Source organism: Macrobrachium nipponense, chromosome 3, assembly GCF_015104395.2.
Source record: "Macrobrachium nipponense isolate FS-2020 chromosome 3, ASM1510439v2, whole genome shotgun sequence".
NCBI lineage: Eukaryota > Metazoa > Arthropoda > Malacostraca > Decapoda > Palaemonidae > Macrobrachium > Macrobrachium nipponense.
In genome coordinates, this window is record NC_087202.1 from 132309190 (window position 1) to 132323140 (window position 13951).

Sequence of the window (13951 nt, forward strand, 5' to 3'; positions counted from 1 at the left end):
ATATATTGGACTAACATTCCATATTTTTATTATGTAAACACTTAACACATTTGCCAACTTGAAAAATAAATATATTTTCACAATTTACTGTATGCTTAAGATACCATTCATATTCGAAATAGTATGTTGTTATTGTTGTCGAATGCAAACGCCACCTTGTCCCTGGACGAGATCCTCGGACTCCTCTTGACACGCCCTCTTCGAGAGCCAGCAGTGACTCTCATAGACATGCTGACGCGCACTCTCCTACGAGACCTGTCATACCTTCACGCGTAAGCTCCTCGTCTTAGTGCGATGCTATGACACACACAAAGGAGCCGTCGTTGGATTTACTCTCCTCCTCAATGCGCGATGCTACAGCATGCACACAGGAGGCTCTGTTAATTGCACGCTCCCCTGCAGTGCATGATGCTTCGGCACATGCACCGGAGCCTTCATTGGGGAGAGGTCACAGAGACAATGTCTCTCCCTCTCGGGGACAATGTGCCAACACATGCCCCCCTTCTACACCCGTGTGTGAGGCAATACGGCGAGAACACCTTCCTGATGTGCACCTTGTTACTTCTGTGCGGCATGTGTGATTATGCATGCTTCCTCTAGACAGCACTCACCTGTAACATGCATTACCCATCGCGCTGCTTCACCTCTGCCTCAGCAATAGCATAAGCGCTCACCGATACGCACCACTGCCCGTGTGCGCTAATGCTCGTCGCCAGAGCTTTTTTCTCAACACTTCTGCAGGCGCGCTCAGTCCCGAGTATCACATTCCAGACGTGCTCCTCCTTCAGTTTGCTCTTCTTCTTCTTCTACACATGCCATAAGACGTGAATTTTCACCTGTAGAACGTCAACGCTCTTCAGCGTGTTCTAATGCGCCCTGTTCGCATACATGCACTTACGCGTATAGAGAACCTGTGTGGGCGCCCGCATCGACACGCGCTCTTGCTCCTGCATATAAGCACCTGTAGAACCTTTTTCCTGTCTTTTTCATGTTTCAACACGAAAAACAGAGACGTCTTAGTTGGAGTACAGGTCCTCAGAACTTCCATCATCTGCTCTACCTCTGGAGGTCCCATGTCCACCTTGGGATCCTTGTAAAGTGGCAACCCAGCCCTCCAGAAGGCAGCCATATAGGCTTTTGCTGTTAACCCTGGATAGGTTCACTATTTTGGTACTGTGTTAAAGGTGCGTGGGGTCAAGCTCGTCTTGAGCGCCCAGAAAAATTTGTGAAAATTCATAAACAGTAGTTATGCTGTACATTTTAATTTCTAAAATCAGTTTCACCATTGCTGAACACTACTGAAAAGGTAAATCATTCCCATCTACAAATTAAATATTTATTACAAATATATTAAAGAAATAAGTATATAAATTCTTTATAAAAATCATTGTAACTATTATAAAATATGATATTTATGCATGACAATATACCAACATATCACAAATTCTATAGAAAATAAGAATATATAGAGATATGCCAATTCACCTTTCGGGTATGTAAACAAAATGAACTATCTGACTTTCACTAATAAAACTATAAATTGAATTTGCTTTGGTGAACCTATTGCTCTCTTTTTTAAATTTAATAATATAAGAGGGTGTATAGCCATTATTGCAGTTAGGAAGCTTTTTCATAAGATAAAGCTCGGAAATGTTATTCTCTCTCTCTCTCTCTCTCTCTCTCTCTCTCTCTCTCTCTCTCTCTCTCTCTCTCTCTCTCTCTCTCTCTCTCTCTACAGTGTGTCGATAATTTGTTGATATAAGCTGATGTAATCTGTCAACAGAAAAGGCACAAACCCACTACTTCCAACACCCTGTCTCGATCTCTCATCTCGTAATCATTTCAAGGTTATCTGCTTTGCCTCCAACCCTTCATTACACACACTCGAGTTTTTTGCCATAGAGGTGTCAGCATCCTCTAAATTATCATCAGCATCACTTTCTAATTCCATTAGAAGTAAGTTGATGACATGCATGCCCAGAGAATACTGCCTGCTGGCCATTGTTGATGAGAACTGCAAAAAAAATGCAAAACCTGAGGAATTGACATTCAAAGGAAATTGGACCAAATGGCAATACCATAAGGCATCTTTGCCAAAACCAATGGCATGCATATTGTACACACACCGTCCATCCACAATTTCCAACAATACAAAACTATATCAGTGTCAACAGTGTTAGACAGCCTCTTTCGACCAGGGGTGGTCGAGGGCGAGGCAAACGCGGCAAAAGGAAGAGAGTCCACCGAAACCAGTGAGGAGGGCACTCCCCCCACTCTGCTACCTGTAGGGGAATGCCTGCAAGCCAGATGGATGAGGTGGCAGTACCACGAGGCGGAGGATTGGAGGCTGACCGTTCTCCGACACGGGTATCGCATCCTGTTCATCAACTCTCCCCCTCCTCTGATTCGACCCCCGAAGATGTCATCATCCTATCATCAGGGATCGACGAAGGATCTCGCCCTTCAGGCGGAAGTCCAAGACATGCTGGGGAAGGACGCTCTCAAGGAGGTCCTTTAAGAGTCTTTAGGCTTCTTCAGTCAACTTTTTCTTCCAAAGTAGGCGTCTAGAGACTGGAGACTGGTCATCAACCTCTCAGCCCTGAACGAGTTTATTCAGCAAACCCCATTCAGGATGGAGACCCCCAGCACGGTCAGATAGGCCATTGGTCCTCTGGATTACATGGTGACTATTGACCTAAAAAATGCATACTTCCATATCCCAGTCCATCCATTGTCCAGGAAGTATCTTCATCTTGTTGTAGCGGACAGTGTTCCAATTCAAGATCCTATGTTTTGGTCTCTCCACAGCTCCGCAAGTCTTCACTTAAGTTTTCACCCTAGTGTCAACATGGGTTCATCGCCAGGACATTAGTCTATTGTGTTACGTAGACGATTGGCTGATATTAATGGCGCCCTTGGTGGAACTGCTTCGTCTCCACCGAGACAGGGTTTTGGCGTTTTGTCACGATCTGGGAGGATGGTGAACTGCAAGAAGTCCTCTCTAGAGCCCCCCAACGACTGGTGTATCTCGGTATGATCCTTGACACTGTTGCAGGGAAAGCCTTTCCAACACCAGAAAGACTGGAACATTTCAGAAGTGTCGCTCTGCCCTTCCTTCAACAGTCCTAGCTGCCAACACATCGATGCCAACAGTTGCTGGGACATCTGGTCTCGCTGGAACGCCTGGTTCCAAACAGTCGGATGCACCTTCAATCTTTTCAGTGGGGTCTGAAGAATTGTTGGTTGCAAAATCAGGATTCTCATCACGATCTAGTCCCAGTGGAGGAGAACATGTGCTCCGATCTCGAGTGGTGGCTGGACTACACGAACCTGTTGAGGGGCTCCCCTCTCCAGTCTTGTCCACCCAATCTGCTCCTGTTCATGGACGCATCCAAGGAAGGATGGGGCGCTCACCTACCGTAGTACCTGGCTTCGGGCCTATGGTCCGATCAGGAACATCGGGATCATATCAACGTGCTGGAACTTCGAGCTGCCTTCCTGGCACTCCAGCACTTCAACTCTCTTCTTGACAGGTCACTCGGTGGCGCTGATGAGCAATACCACCATAGTGGCATACATGAACCGTCGAGGCGGTACTGTGTCTCTGCAGCTATGCCAACTAGCAGTGCAGATTCACAAATGGGTACCGGGTTGACAGCTCAGTTCATTCCAGGCTAACGGAACATTGTGGCAGACAATCTGGGCAGGGGGACATAGATCGTTGGCTCCGAATGGTCTTTGGCTCCTCGGATAGTGAACAAAGTCTTGACTCTGTGGGGTTCCCTGACAATAGACTTGTTTGCCACCTCTCTAAATCAGAAGCTGCCGATTTACTGCTTTCCAGTTCCAGATCCAGCGGTGGCGTTCAAGGACGCGTTCCAGCACCCCTAGGAGGGCCTCTATGTCTACACTTTTCTGCCATTTTGCCTTATCAGGCAGGTGTTGAATTGAGTGCGATCCACACCTTCCCTGTCCATGACACTAGTAGCTCCAGAATGGCCCCACATAGAATGGTAGCTGGACCTTCTACTTCTGCTGGTAGAGACTCCAAGAGTGCTTCTGCCACTCCCCGACCTCCTATGGGAACGACATGTGAGAATCTTCCACAACATGGTGAGCTTCTTACATCTTCACGCGTGGAAGTTATCCAGCAGCTCCTCACAGTGAAAGGCTTCTTGCAAGAGGCTGCGACAGCAATGTCAGGATACCTCAGGAAGTTCTCAACGTCTGTATCAGACCAATTGGGCCATCTTCTGTAGTTGGTGTCGTCGGAGAGGCTGTTCTCTTAACGGAGCCTCTATTCCCTTGATTGCCAACTTCTTACTCTACCTCCGGAGAGAGAGGCTTCTTTTGGTCTTAGCGTTAAATGCCTATCGCTCAGCCTTGTAGTTAACTATCTTGGTATATAAAAGAATGTATTAACTGGTAGTTTCAGCTGAGCATAATTCCTCCCAACCTCATCATACACCGTTTATTTGGTATTCCATACTTGTCTTTTCATTAGGAAATAGTATCTTTGCCATATCAGGGCTGTTAGCTTATATATCTTTTTAAGCCCATAGATTTTAGCACTCTTTGTTAAGTAATTTCAGATATAGTGAGAGCTTTTGATAATACATAGTATACTTAAGAACATGTTTTGTCCAGATTAAAAATTTGGGATCTTGACATTGGACCACAACATCTCAGCCTTTCAGAAATTATGGAATATTTTTCTTTCATCAATTTTGTCACATGGAGGTCCTGACTCGTAAATCTTTCGACTTATTCTCAGCCAACCCCCTCGCTGTTGCTAGCCAGATGATGACTTTTTTTGAACAGCAGAGAATGCTCCTGACTATGAATCCTTTTTCTCTTCTTCCTCATCTTGGTCATTCTTTGTGTAATTTGGTCAGTGGCAGTTCTGTTTTGTGTCATGGATGAAATAGTAGTGCTTTGGTTCACTGTCGATTCATTCAATCTGTAGTACAGACTGGTTTAACTAACAAGATACTGACTCATTTGTTCAGTAGTTTACTATTGGCTTCAATCCCCCGAAGAGTTTGTGTCTGAATTGCACAACACTATGTATTCTTACCTAAATAACTACTCAGGCAGACTAACCTATCACTTTACAAGGTAATTTGCCAACCCCACAGAACTTGTGAATTGGTCAGGCAACATTTGAAATGATTGTTATCCATCAGTAGAGGGACTGGGCAGCCTAGATGTGTGGATGGTGAATTATATATTCTTTTGAGAATGTGAGAGAAAAGGTAGCCAATTCACATTAAGATAACCATATAGTAGTAATGGACTTTTATTGAAATCATAAATTTTGTTAAAAATAAATTTATATTGTAAAATAACTGTTGGTTTTAACAGTATTATCGCATTGTTCACTGAAATTGTATTTTATTACGGTGTATTTAATTTATATTTTATATTTAGTAATTTCCTAACCATTATCCTTGCTTTGTGTTTATTTCAAGCAATTTTAAGGGGTGCAAATTACATATTTTGGTTTGCTGTATTTTACAGTTGATTTAGCTTGTATATAACTAAATCACACTACAGTAAATACAGGTAGTCCCATGTTATTGGCCGGAGTTCCTCAGTGCTTCTGTAAGGTAGGTCACGGTGCCAATACCTGATTATTTCCACTGATAAGCGAAAATGAATACATTTCAGTGTCAAAAATCGCCAATTTTTGTCACTAGACAAGCACCGTAAAACCGGATTGCCAATAACTAGGGACTGCTTGTATCTATTTTTTTCTCATTGGGTGAGTTAGACACACAAGATGTTTAGCCTTATGAGTTTCTATGTCATTAAATATTTTCATTCCCAGTTGGTCTTATATTTTATGTTTTTTCTTTCTTTAGGTGATGTGGGTGGATTTGGTGGAGGGCCGGGTGGGGCGGCGGGCACTTCACTTAGATTGAACCAGTACTCTGCGACACATCCTCCTCCAGCTGCTGCCCCACAGCCCCCACAAGGACCCCCACAGTTACGGGCACAAACACAGCCCCCCCCACATAATCCTCACAACGCCACAGCTGGGGCTCCATCTGCGCCTCATTCGCAGCAACACCATACTACACATACCCATGCTACACTTTCACAACACTCTCAGCATCATCCAGTTTTACAGGTGAGGAGAAGATTTGTTCGTAGAGGTGGTATTTGTATGAACAAAATTTTTAAAAACTCTGTGGCAGAGCAAAGTGTTTCAAGGAGTTAATGTAACAATAATTTTGTGGTTTTTAATGAAAGATTATTATATGTAGACTGAGCAGTATAGGAAAACAGTTCACTGTAGATTGTGTTTCATCACTGCTGGTCTGTGTCATAATTCACTTTTTTTTTATAATGTAATATGTCCTAATTTGTATTAAATACGTTTGTGTTAAATACATACATACGTACAATATTCTGTGTGAAATAGCATTTTGAAAAGCATTTCAAGACACTGACTTTGGCGACCTTGCTTTTCACTTTGGGACTTGAGGACATATTTTTTCTTAGTCCTGTCAACCCTGTAGTACTATTATTAACAGACAGCATATTTTGGGGGAGAAATATAGGTCATTAGATAAGCGTCCATTTGTATCTCCAAGTAATTACTTAAAGTATAACTATGCTAGTCTTTGGATTTGGATTCAACCATTCATCATCAAGCTGCCAACTACTTCCAAGTGCATTGTTAGCAGATTGAAAAGCAGACTACAGTGCTACTTTGTTTTCAGGAGGAAGGATAGGTGAAGGATTTAACAACTAAACAAAAAAAGTTGTCAGAACACTATGGGGAATTTGTCTGGAAAGTCCTTCAGGATTCATACTAGAATACAGTCAAGGCATGTTGCCTTGTAAGTGTTTAAGGATGAAGGACCTTACAGACACTAAAAGCAAGACAGTATTGGAAAGGTCTTGGATTGATTAGAAACGGTGAATTGATGCAAATATTAGTTAGTTGAGAAATAAAAGTCCAAGAGCTCACCAGCAAGCTTGCTGTTGACTCTCAAGGATTGGGAGTAAAAGAGGAAGAACACTGGGCCAGAAGCAGTAGAAGAGAATGTCTTCTACACAGAGCAACTAGGTATTATTTTTTTTTATCAGAGCACTTGAACATTCTTTTACCAGAGAAGTACACCCCTTCCTAGCTGATAAAAAAAAAAGTTTCAATAATCATAGAAGTAGCTAGGAATATGTAATGCATGTGCTTAAACAATCAACCCAAGTGGATGAGGAGCAGAAGCCAAACTGAGTACATACTGCCAGAGGAAAAAATTTAATAGTGTTATATAAGTTTGGTGTCATGTTCAATTAAGAATCGAAGTGATGCTCAAAATTTTAACCCCTTCGGTACCGCATGACACATAATCGGCGAGATGATGTATTCCACATTTTTCTGACTTACCCTAGAGTCCATTTAACCCTGAAAGAAAAGGTTATACTAGCATCTATTCTGCTTTATATATTGATGGAAATGAATGTGAAGTCATACATGTATGTACAGGCGGTCCCCGGGTTACGACGGGTCCGGCTTACGACGTTCCGAGGTTACGACGCTTTTTCTTAAATATTCATTGAAAAATCCACCCGCCCTGGTTACGACGCTTGTTCCGAGGTTACGACGCTGACGCTTCCGATGCTCCGAGTTTACGATGCTTTTAAAAAACACATATTATGATAAGATAAGAATCCTTTATAGTTTAGCACAGTTTCTCTCTCCTTCTCTCATCTTCATATCTTCTATCTCGTTTGTATTTTACCAAGAAAAATCACTATAATTTTCTCTCTCTCTCTCTCTCTCTACTCTCTCTCTCTCATCTCTCTCTCTCTCTCTCTCTCTCTCTCTCTCTCCTCTCTACTACAAAGATGTATGTTTTTTAGTATGATAAATAAATGTTTTACTATTTTCAAAATATTAATTATTAATTTATTACAAAGCAATAATATCAATTCATTAAAGAAAATACCATAGTGAATTAGTAAGGTTTTAGCTTATATTTAAAAATTATCAAAGAATGAAGGAAATCCCAGTCTTCTCTGTTGAAGGAAATCCCAGTCTTTTCTGTAACCTTTCCAGGTACTAAAACTGTCAGATATATATCATGTTCTGTGACATCCAAAAGGGGGAAGAGCTGGGGGAGAGCTGCAGTGTTGCAATCAGTGGTCCTGAAATTTTCCGCCACCCCCCCCTCTCTCTCTCTCTCTTTTCACCCCCCCCCCCCCCCCCCCCCCTCTCTCTCTCCTCTCTCTTCTCTCTCTTCTTCTCTCTCTCTCTCCTCTCTCTTCTCTCTCTCTCGTCTCTCTCTCTCTCCTCTCCTCTCTCTCTCTCTCTCTCTCTCTCTCTCTCTCTCTCTCATTTACTGAGACTCGAGATTTTTTATGTACTTGTACTATTTGTTTTTAATACTTTCAAATAATAATAATAATAATAATAATAATAACTGTAATTACAAAATTCATATGTGATAGTATTTTAAAGAAATACAATACGTACTAATCTATCCATGTCACTTTTAATTAAGGTTAACTCGCTCCTTCTCTCTCTCTCTCTCTTCTCTCTCTCTCTCTTCCCGTCTCTCTCTCTCTCTCTCTCCTCGTCTCTCTCTCTCTCTCTCTCTCTCTCTCTTCGTCGCTTCCTAGATGAAAGAATTTTTATGGTACTAGTATGTAAAATGTTTATTGATAATTTCAGTTATTTAATAATAATAATAATAAAAAACTTTAATTATAAAATTCATAATGGTCGTATTTTAAAGAGATGAAAATGACCTTTCCATTTCACTTGTAAGGATAATTCCTCTTTCTTACTGAGATGAGAGAATTTTTATGGTAGATGCACGTGTTTATTATATTTTCAAATAATATAATAATAAAATAATAATAATAATAATAATAATAGAAATAGTAATAATACGATAAATAATTTCAAAAGAAAATTCTTCCCTTTGTCTTTTTCTGTATCAATTTCCCCACCTCAACTCGAGTGACACAAGCTTAACAATGCCATACAATGGTCAACGAATTTATGGTTTTATGTAATTCTCTCTCTCTCCTCTCTCTCTCTCTCTCTCTCTCTCTCTCTCTCTATCTCTCTCTCTCTCTCTCTCTGCTCTCTCTTACTGAGATGAGATCATTTTCATGGACGTGTATGTAATAAGTTTATCATTAATATTTTCCAATAATAATACAAGTACAAAATTCATATCTGAGTATTTTAAATACAATAATCCTTCCATCTCTCTCTTTTAAACAACTAATCGTCTCTCTCTCGTCCTCTCTCTCTCTCTCTCTCTCTCTTTCTCTCTCTCTCTCTCCCCACAAGATACTTGTCATACATTTGGTGTTTCTATTTCTTCCTTTTATCTCTCTCGCTCTCAGCAAAAGAATTGATAGACAGACAAACATAATTGCACAGTCCTCTCTTTCTCTCTTCTCTGGAGAAATATATGTATTTATGGGAGGGGGAAAAAGTTGCCTACAGACATTCATTTCAATCTTTGAAACCTAAGGAGTTATTTCTCTTCTCTCTCTCATCTCTCTCTTTCATCTGTCCCGATGCTCGTCTCTCTCTCCTCATCTCTCTTCTCTCTCTCTCTCTCTCTTGTATTTTAATAAAAATATACAGTAATTTGTGAATACACAGTGTTGCACATGAAAAAAGTAAATTAGTGATAGTTTTAGAGATACGGCCCTAAGAAAAATTGCAAATTAGTAGTGAAATTTTCCCTGTGGACATGTTTTCAAGAACGTCGTTCCGGCTTACGACGATTTTCGGGTTACGACGCGTCTTAAGAACGGAACCCGCGTCGTAACCCGGGGACCGCCTGTATACACATACACACATACTATACATATATATAACATTTACTTTTATACTTCTCACCATATCAACCAATGAATTTTCCCTTTTTTCTGGGTAATTTCTTGAAAAAATAATGCAGCTCTCATTGGTCCATGAACAAAGAGTTTTCATTATGTTATCTAAAAAAAAAAAAAAAGGTTCTATGCATCCCGAGGCTTAAGGAAAAGTGCATCCCCAAGCGCTCGATGTATCCCTGAAAAAATATCACGAAAGTCTGGCAACATTGTTGGATGATGAACCTCGAATATGTTGGTAACATATGTAAACCCACCTTCCACCTCTCGTTCTTCCACATCATTATCACTTATTTCACTTATTCATCACTTGAGAGCTCGTCACAACTCTCTCTACTCTTCCTCAGAAGGAACATATTCCTTGAAAGAGATATCACTGTTCTCACTTATGGTTTTGCATTTAGAATACAAATAAAACTAAGAAAATCATCAGAGAAAACAAAGAAAATCATGAAAAAACATGCGTGAACTTAACCATGACTGTACATCAACTGATGAGGAGGCTGTGACGTCATAGCCAAGAATGTCTACGATTGGCTGAAAAAAGTAGGAGGAGCTTAGTGTGTGTTGGTACAGCCTACCCACACTTGCAAAAACCAATAGGAGACATAACCCAACACTACGAGTTTTCCTGTTGCACTATGGAGTTATGATGACATATACGTCACAGGGAGCGTCACTGCACCCTCCGTGGTGTTGTATAAACGCCATGGTCCCAAAGGGGTGTTTATTAAAGTGAATTGTAATGGGAATGGGGTTTTCTTGGTGTGTAACCTTTACTGGGGTTTTCTCTGTTGTTTGGCTTCAAGATGGTTCTGGTGGGAATAGTGTTTTTTAAATTTTTTTTTTTTTTTTTTTTTCAGTCATGCCAACAGATGCAGTCTTGTTTTAAAATGCTTTACTGTTGCCTTAATTAGCATCTTATGCCACATATTTTGTCAACCCAATATATCATGACAACCATGATACTTGAAACAATATTGTACTGAATTCTCTTCACAACTTTCCCGCATGGTCACTTTCCTGACTTTAGTACTTACTTCTTCCTTTGCTTCTTCTCTAGTCATGAAAAGCTTTTTATTTTTGAAATAAGTAACTTACCAAGTAACTACATAGCTATATACGTGTAGTTTCTATTTTTGTGGCAGCTAAAATTTGAAGTTTGCGGTAGTGATTCTTTTGTATTGGTGTAGGTATTTAGTCCCCCACTTTCGGGAAAGAGAGGAACAACTATGCAGGGAAAGTCAATTTTTTTTCTATTGGCTTACGATGAAGGTTGTTAGCTCTCAGCCAATTTGGAATTTGTTTATTTGGGTTGATGCAAATTTGTGAAGTATTATTTACCTTTGGTAGCCTTTCGGCAATTAGTCAGCGTCAGGTTTTATTAAAAGAACAAAGTTTTCATGTTTTTTCAAGATTTAGACTGATTTTCCCAACTTGAGACTTTGTAGCTGACTTGTCTGTGACGATGTCCAATGCAAGTGTGTTTTCACTCGTTATTGCAGCAAAGGCTGCAACACAAGATTAACCTCAGCTAAGTATGAGTCACCTACCATTTGCTCAAATTGCAGTGGACAAGTTTATTCATTAGTATTATCTTGTGATGAATGTGTAGACTGGGACACAAAACAAGGAAAAGTCTCAAGTGCCCTTCTTTCTAAATTGGAAAGGTTATTAGACTGGTACAAAAACAGTGGAAAATCTTTTAGTTCTCTTCTTTCTAAATAGAAAAGGGATAGGAAGAAAAAGCAACATTTAAAAATGACAATAAGACTGCAGTTAGCCAGGAATCTGCTAGAGTATTGATGTGCCTGTCATATCTGCACCTTTAACAATATCTCCTATTCCCAGTTTTCCAGCTGTACCACCTGATCCCTTACTCAGCTCCCACACTTCTGACCCCAATGCCATTACCAATCTTTAGTCGAGATTTGATCACAATTTCGAAGGTAGTGGAATCTGTGGCGCAATTAGTGACTTTGTTTCGAGCCCTGATGGACCAAGTAAGTAAATGTAATGTGAACAGTGCAAGTGAAGTGTTAGTAGAGGAACTGGTTGCCCATCCCACCAATTTTTCTAGGCAAAGGTCCCTGGCACACTCCCTTGAACTTGGGAAATGCTATACCAGAGGCCCAAGGGAGGTTGATAGGGTCTGCCCTCGGGCAGTTTGCCCCTCAGTCACACCTTTGGTGAAGTCCCAGGGTGCAACAGACAGCCAATGAAAAGGTGTCTTTTCAGAGGAGAATAGTCTTTCTTCAAGTTTAGAGGCTTCTAGTCTTGAAAGTAGGAGCCATTGGCACTTCAGTGACCTGTCAGGGCCATTGAAAAGACCAGCAGTGGATGTATCCTGCACCCTTCTGTTGCCTTGTAAGAAGAGCAAGGATTCTCGCCCAGTGGCTCATGAGGAGCCTGTTTGCAGTTTCTGGGACAACTCGGAATGTTTTTCACCTGTACTTTCAGGTTCGAAACGCCTAGCATTGACGCCTAAATGCTCCTTTTCCATTCTCAGATGCAACTGCTCTGAAACACCCTGCCTGTATATCAGTGTCTTAGTGCCCATTGGCACACATGTGACAGTAACACCCAAGCGCCAAGTAGCCTCTTGAGCACATAGTAACACCCGCTCGTACAGATTCTCTGGAGTGCCCTGTAGCATCTGATTGCCCCTCTCTCCTTTGGTAAGTGTTTTGCTGTAACTTCAGTTTCAGCAGTAACAATGTTCCGGCACCAGACTACCATTTCTTCAGACTTGAACCCTTCATTCGCTCCCATCCAATAGTTATTGGATTACATATTAGGTTCTTTAAATAATCCTACTCCTGGGGCTAAGTCAATGATGCACTTGTCATTATCTCCAGTGTCTTCGGTGGAAGGGATACTGTTGGGCAACGCTTAACTCACTGTTTAAGCTCAAGGACCTAGATCTTTCATCAACCCAGTCTTAACAACTTCATCAAGTCCTTGGATACGTCCAAGCGAAGGAAGGAAGATCTGGTCTCCTGGAACTGGTACAGTTTTGAAGTGGCTGACAAATCCCTCTTTTGAACCCTTACATTCCTCTTTTCTGAGAACCTTTTTTGGAAGACTCTTCCTTGTGGCATTGACTACTAATAAATGTATTAGTGAGACCCAAGCCATTGATAAGGGAAGGTGTTCACTAAGAGACATGGTTTACTCCTTTCCTGGGATTTTTAGCCAAGAATAAGGACCCATCCAAGCACTGGACCCATTCTTGCTCTATTAAGAACTTAATGGACAAACTTGACTGTGAGGAATAGGAATTCTTTGTTCTGTTAGGGCTTTCAGGTAATTACCTGAATAAAACCCAAAAAGATCAGATGGCTGTCAATTAACCTCTGGTGTTCTGTTAAAAACCTGTCTTGCCTTCTGATTAAGGAAGCATTGTCCTTCTTCAGGAGAGACTTAATTTCTGAGGTGAACTCTTGGAGTCAGATGGACATTCTATCTATTTTTAAATGAAGCTCTTGACATCAGGACAGTCTCTACCCCATTAGCTTATAGCACTGTATGTTCCTTTCTTACAGTCTGCAACCGACTTACTAAAAGTGCAAATTGATCGTTGTCTCAGTATGTGAAAAACTGTGTTTGCATTAGCAGTACCTTGAGACAATTATCAGTGACCGGCATGGTATAAGGTAAGGAAGCATAGGAATTTCTCCTAATTCTCTTTGCCTTGTAAGATGATGAGTTGAGAGGTACAATGTACAGTAATGCCTTGACAGAAGAGCACTCCAACATACAAGCATTCCGAGATAGGAGTCAGCCTCCGAGCAGAATTGTGCATTGAGATACGAGCACAGTATTGCGATACAAGCACGCTTACAGATGCTAACACTAGATGGCCGAGCATTTGGGCGCACTCTAAGCCAACTTCACTCGTTCAGTTCATGTGGTCATCGACTTCCTTACACATTTCCCGAGCATCTCCTGCGTTGTGTTTGTTATATAAGTGATTTTCACTGTATTTGTGAATATTCTTTGTAATAAGTAATGTGTCCTAAGAAAGTGAGTGGTAAGGTTGGCAGTGAGAAGTATAAAAGGCATGATGGCGATGGAGGTG

General features: G+C 41.1%; 1 protein-coding gene across 2 annotated transcripts in view; it reads left to right on the forward strand.

The window, feature by feature from the left end:
* Window positions 1-13951, forward strand: part of LOC135222061 (actin nucleation-promoting factor WASL-like) — a 73759-nt gene that overhangs the window by 42036 nt on the left and 17772 nt on the right. For both annotated transcript variants that reach the window (XM_064260210.1, XM_064260208.1), the window contains exon 2: window positions 5865-6133. In XM_064260210.1, coding sequence (XP_064116280.1) covers window positions 5865-6133 — 269 coding nt within the window. The remainder of the gene's footprint in view (window positions 1-5864; window positions 6134-13951) is intronic.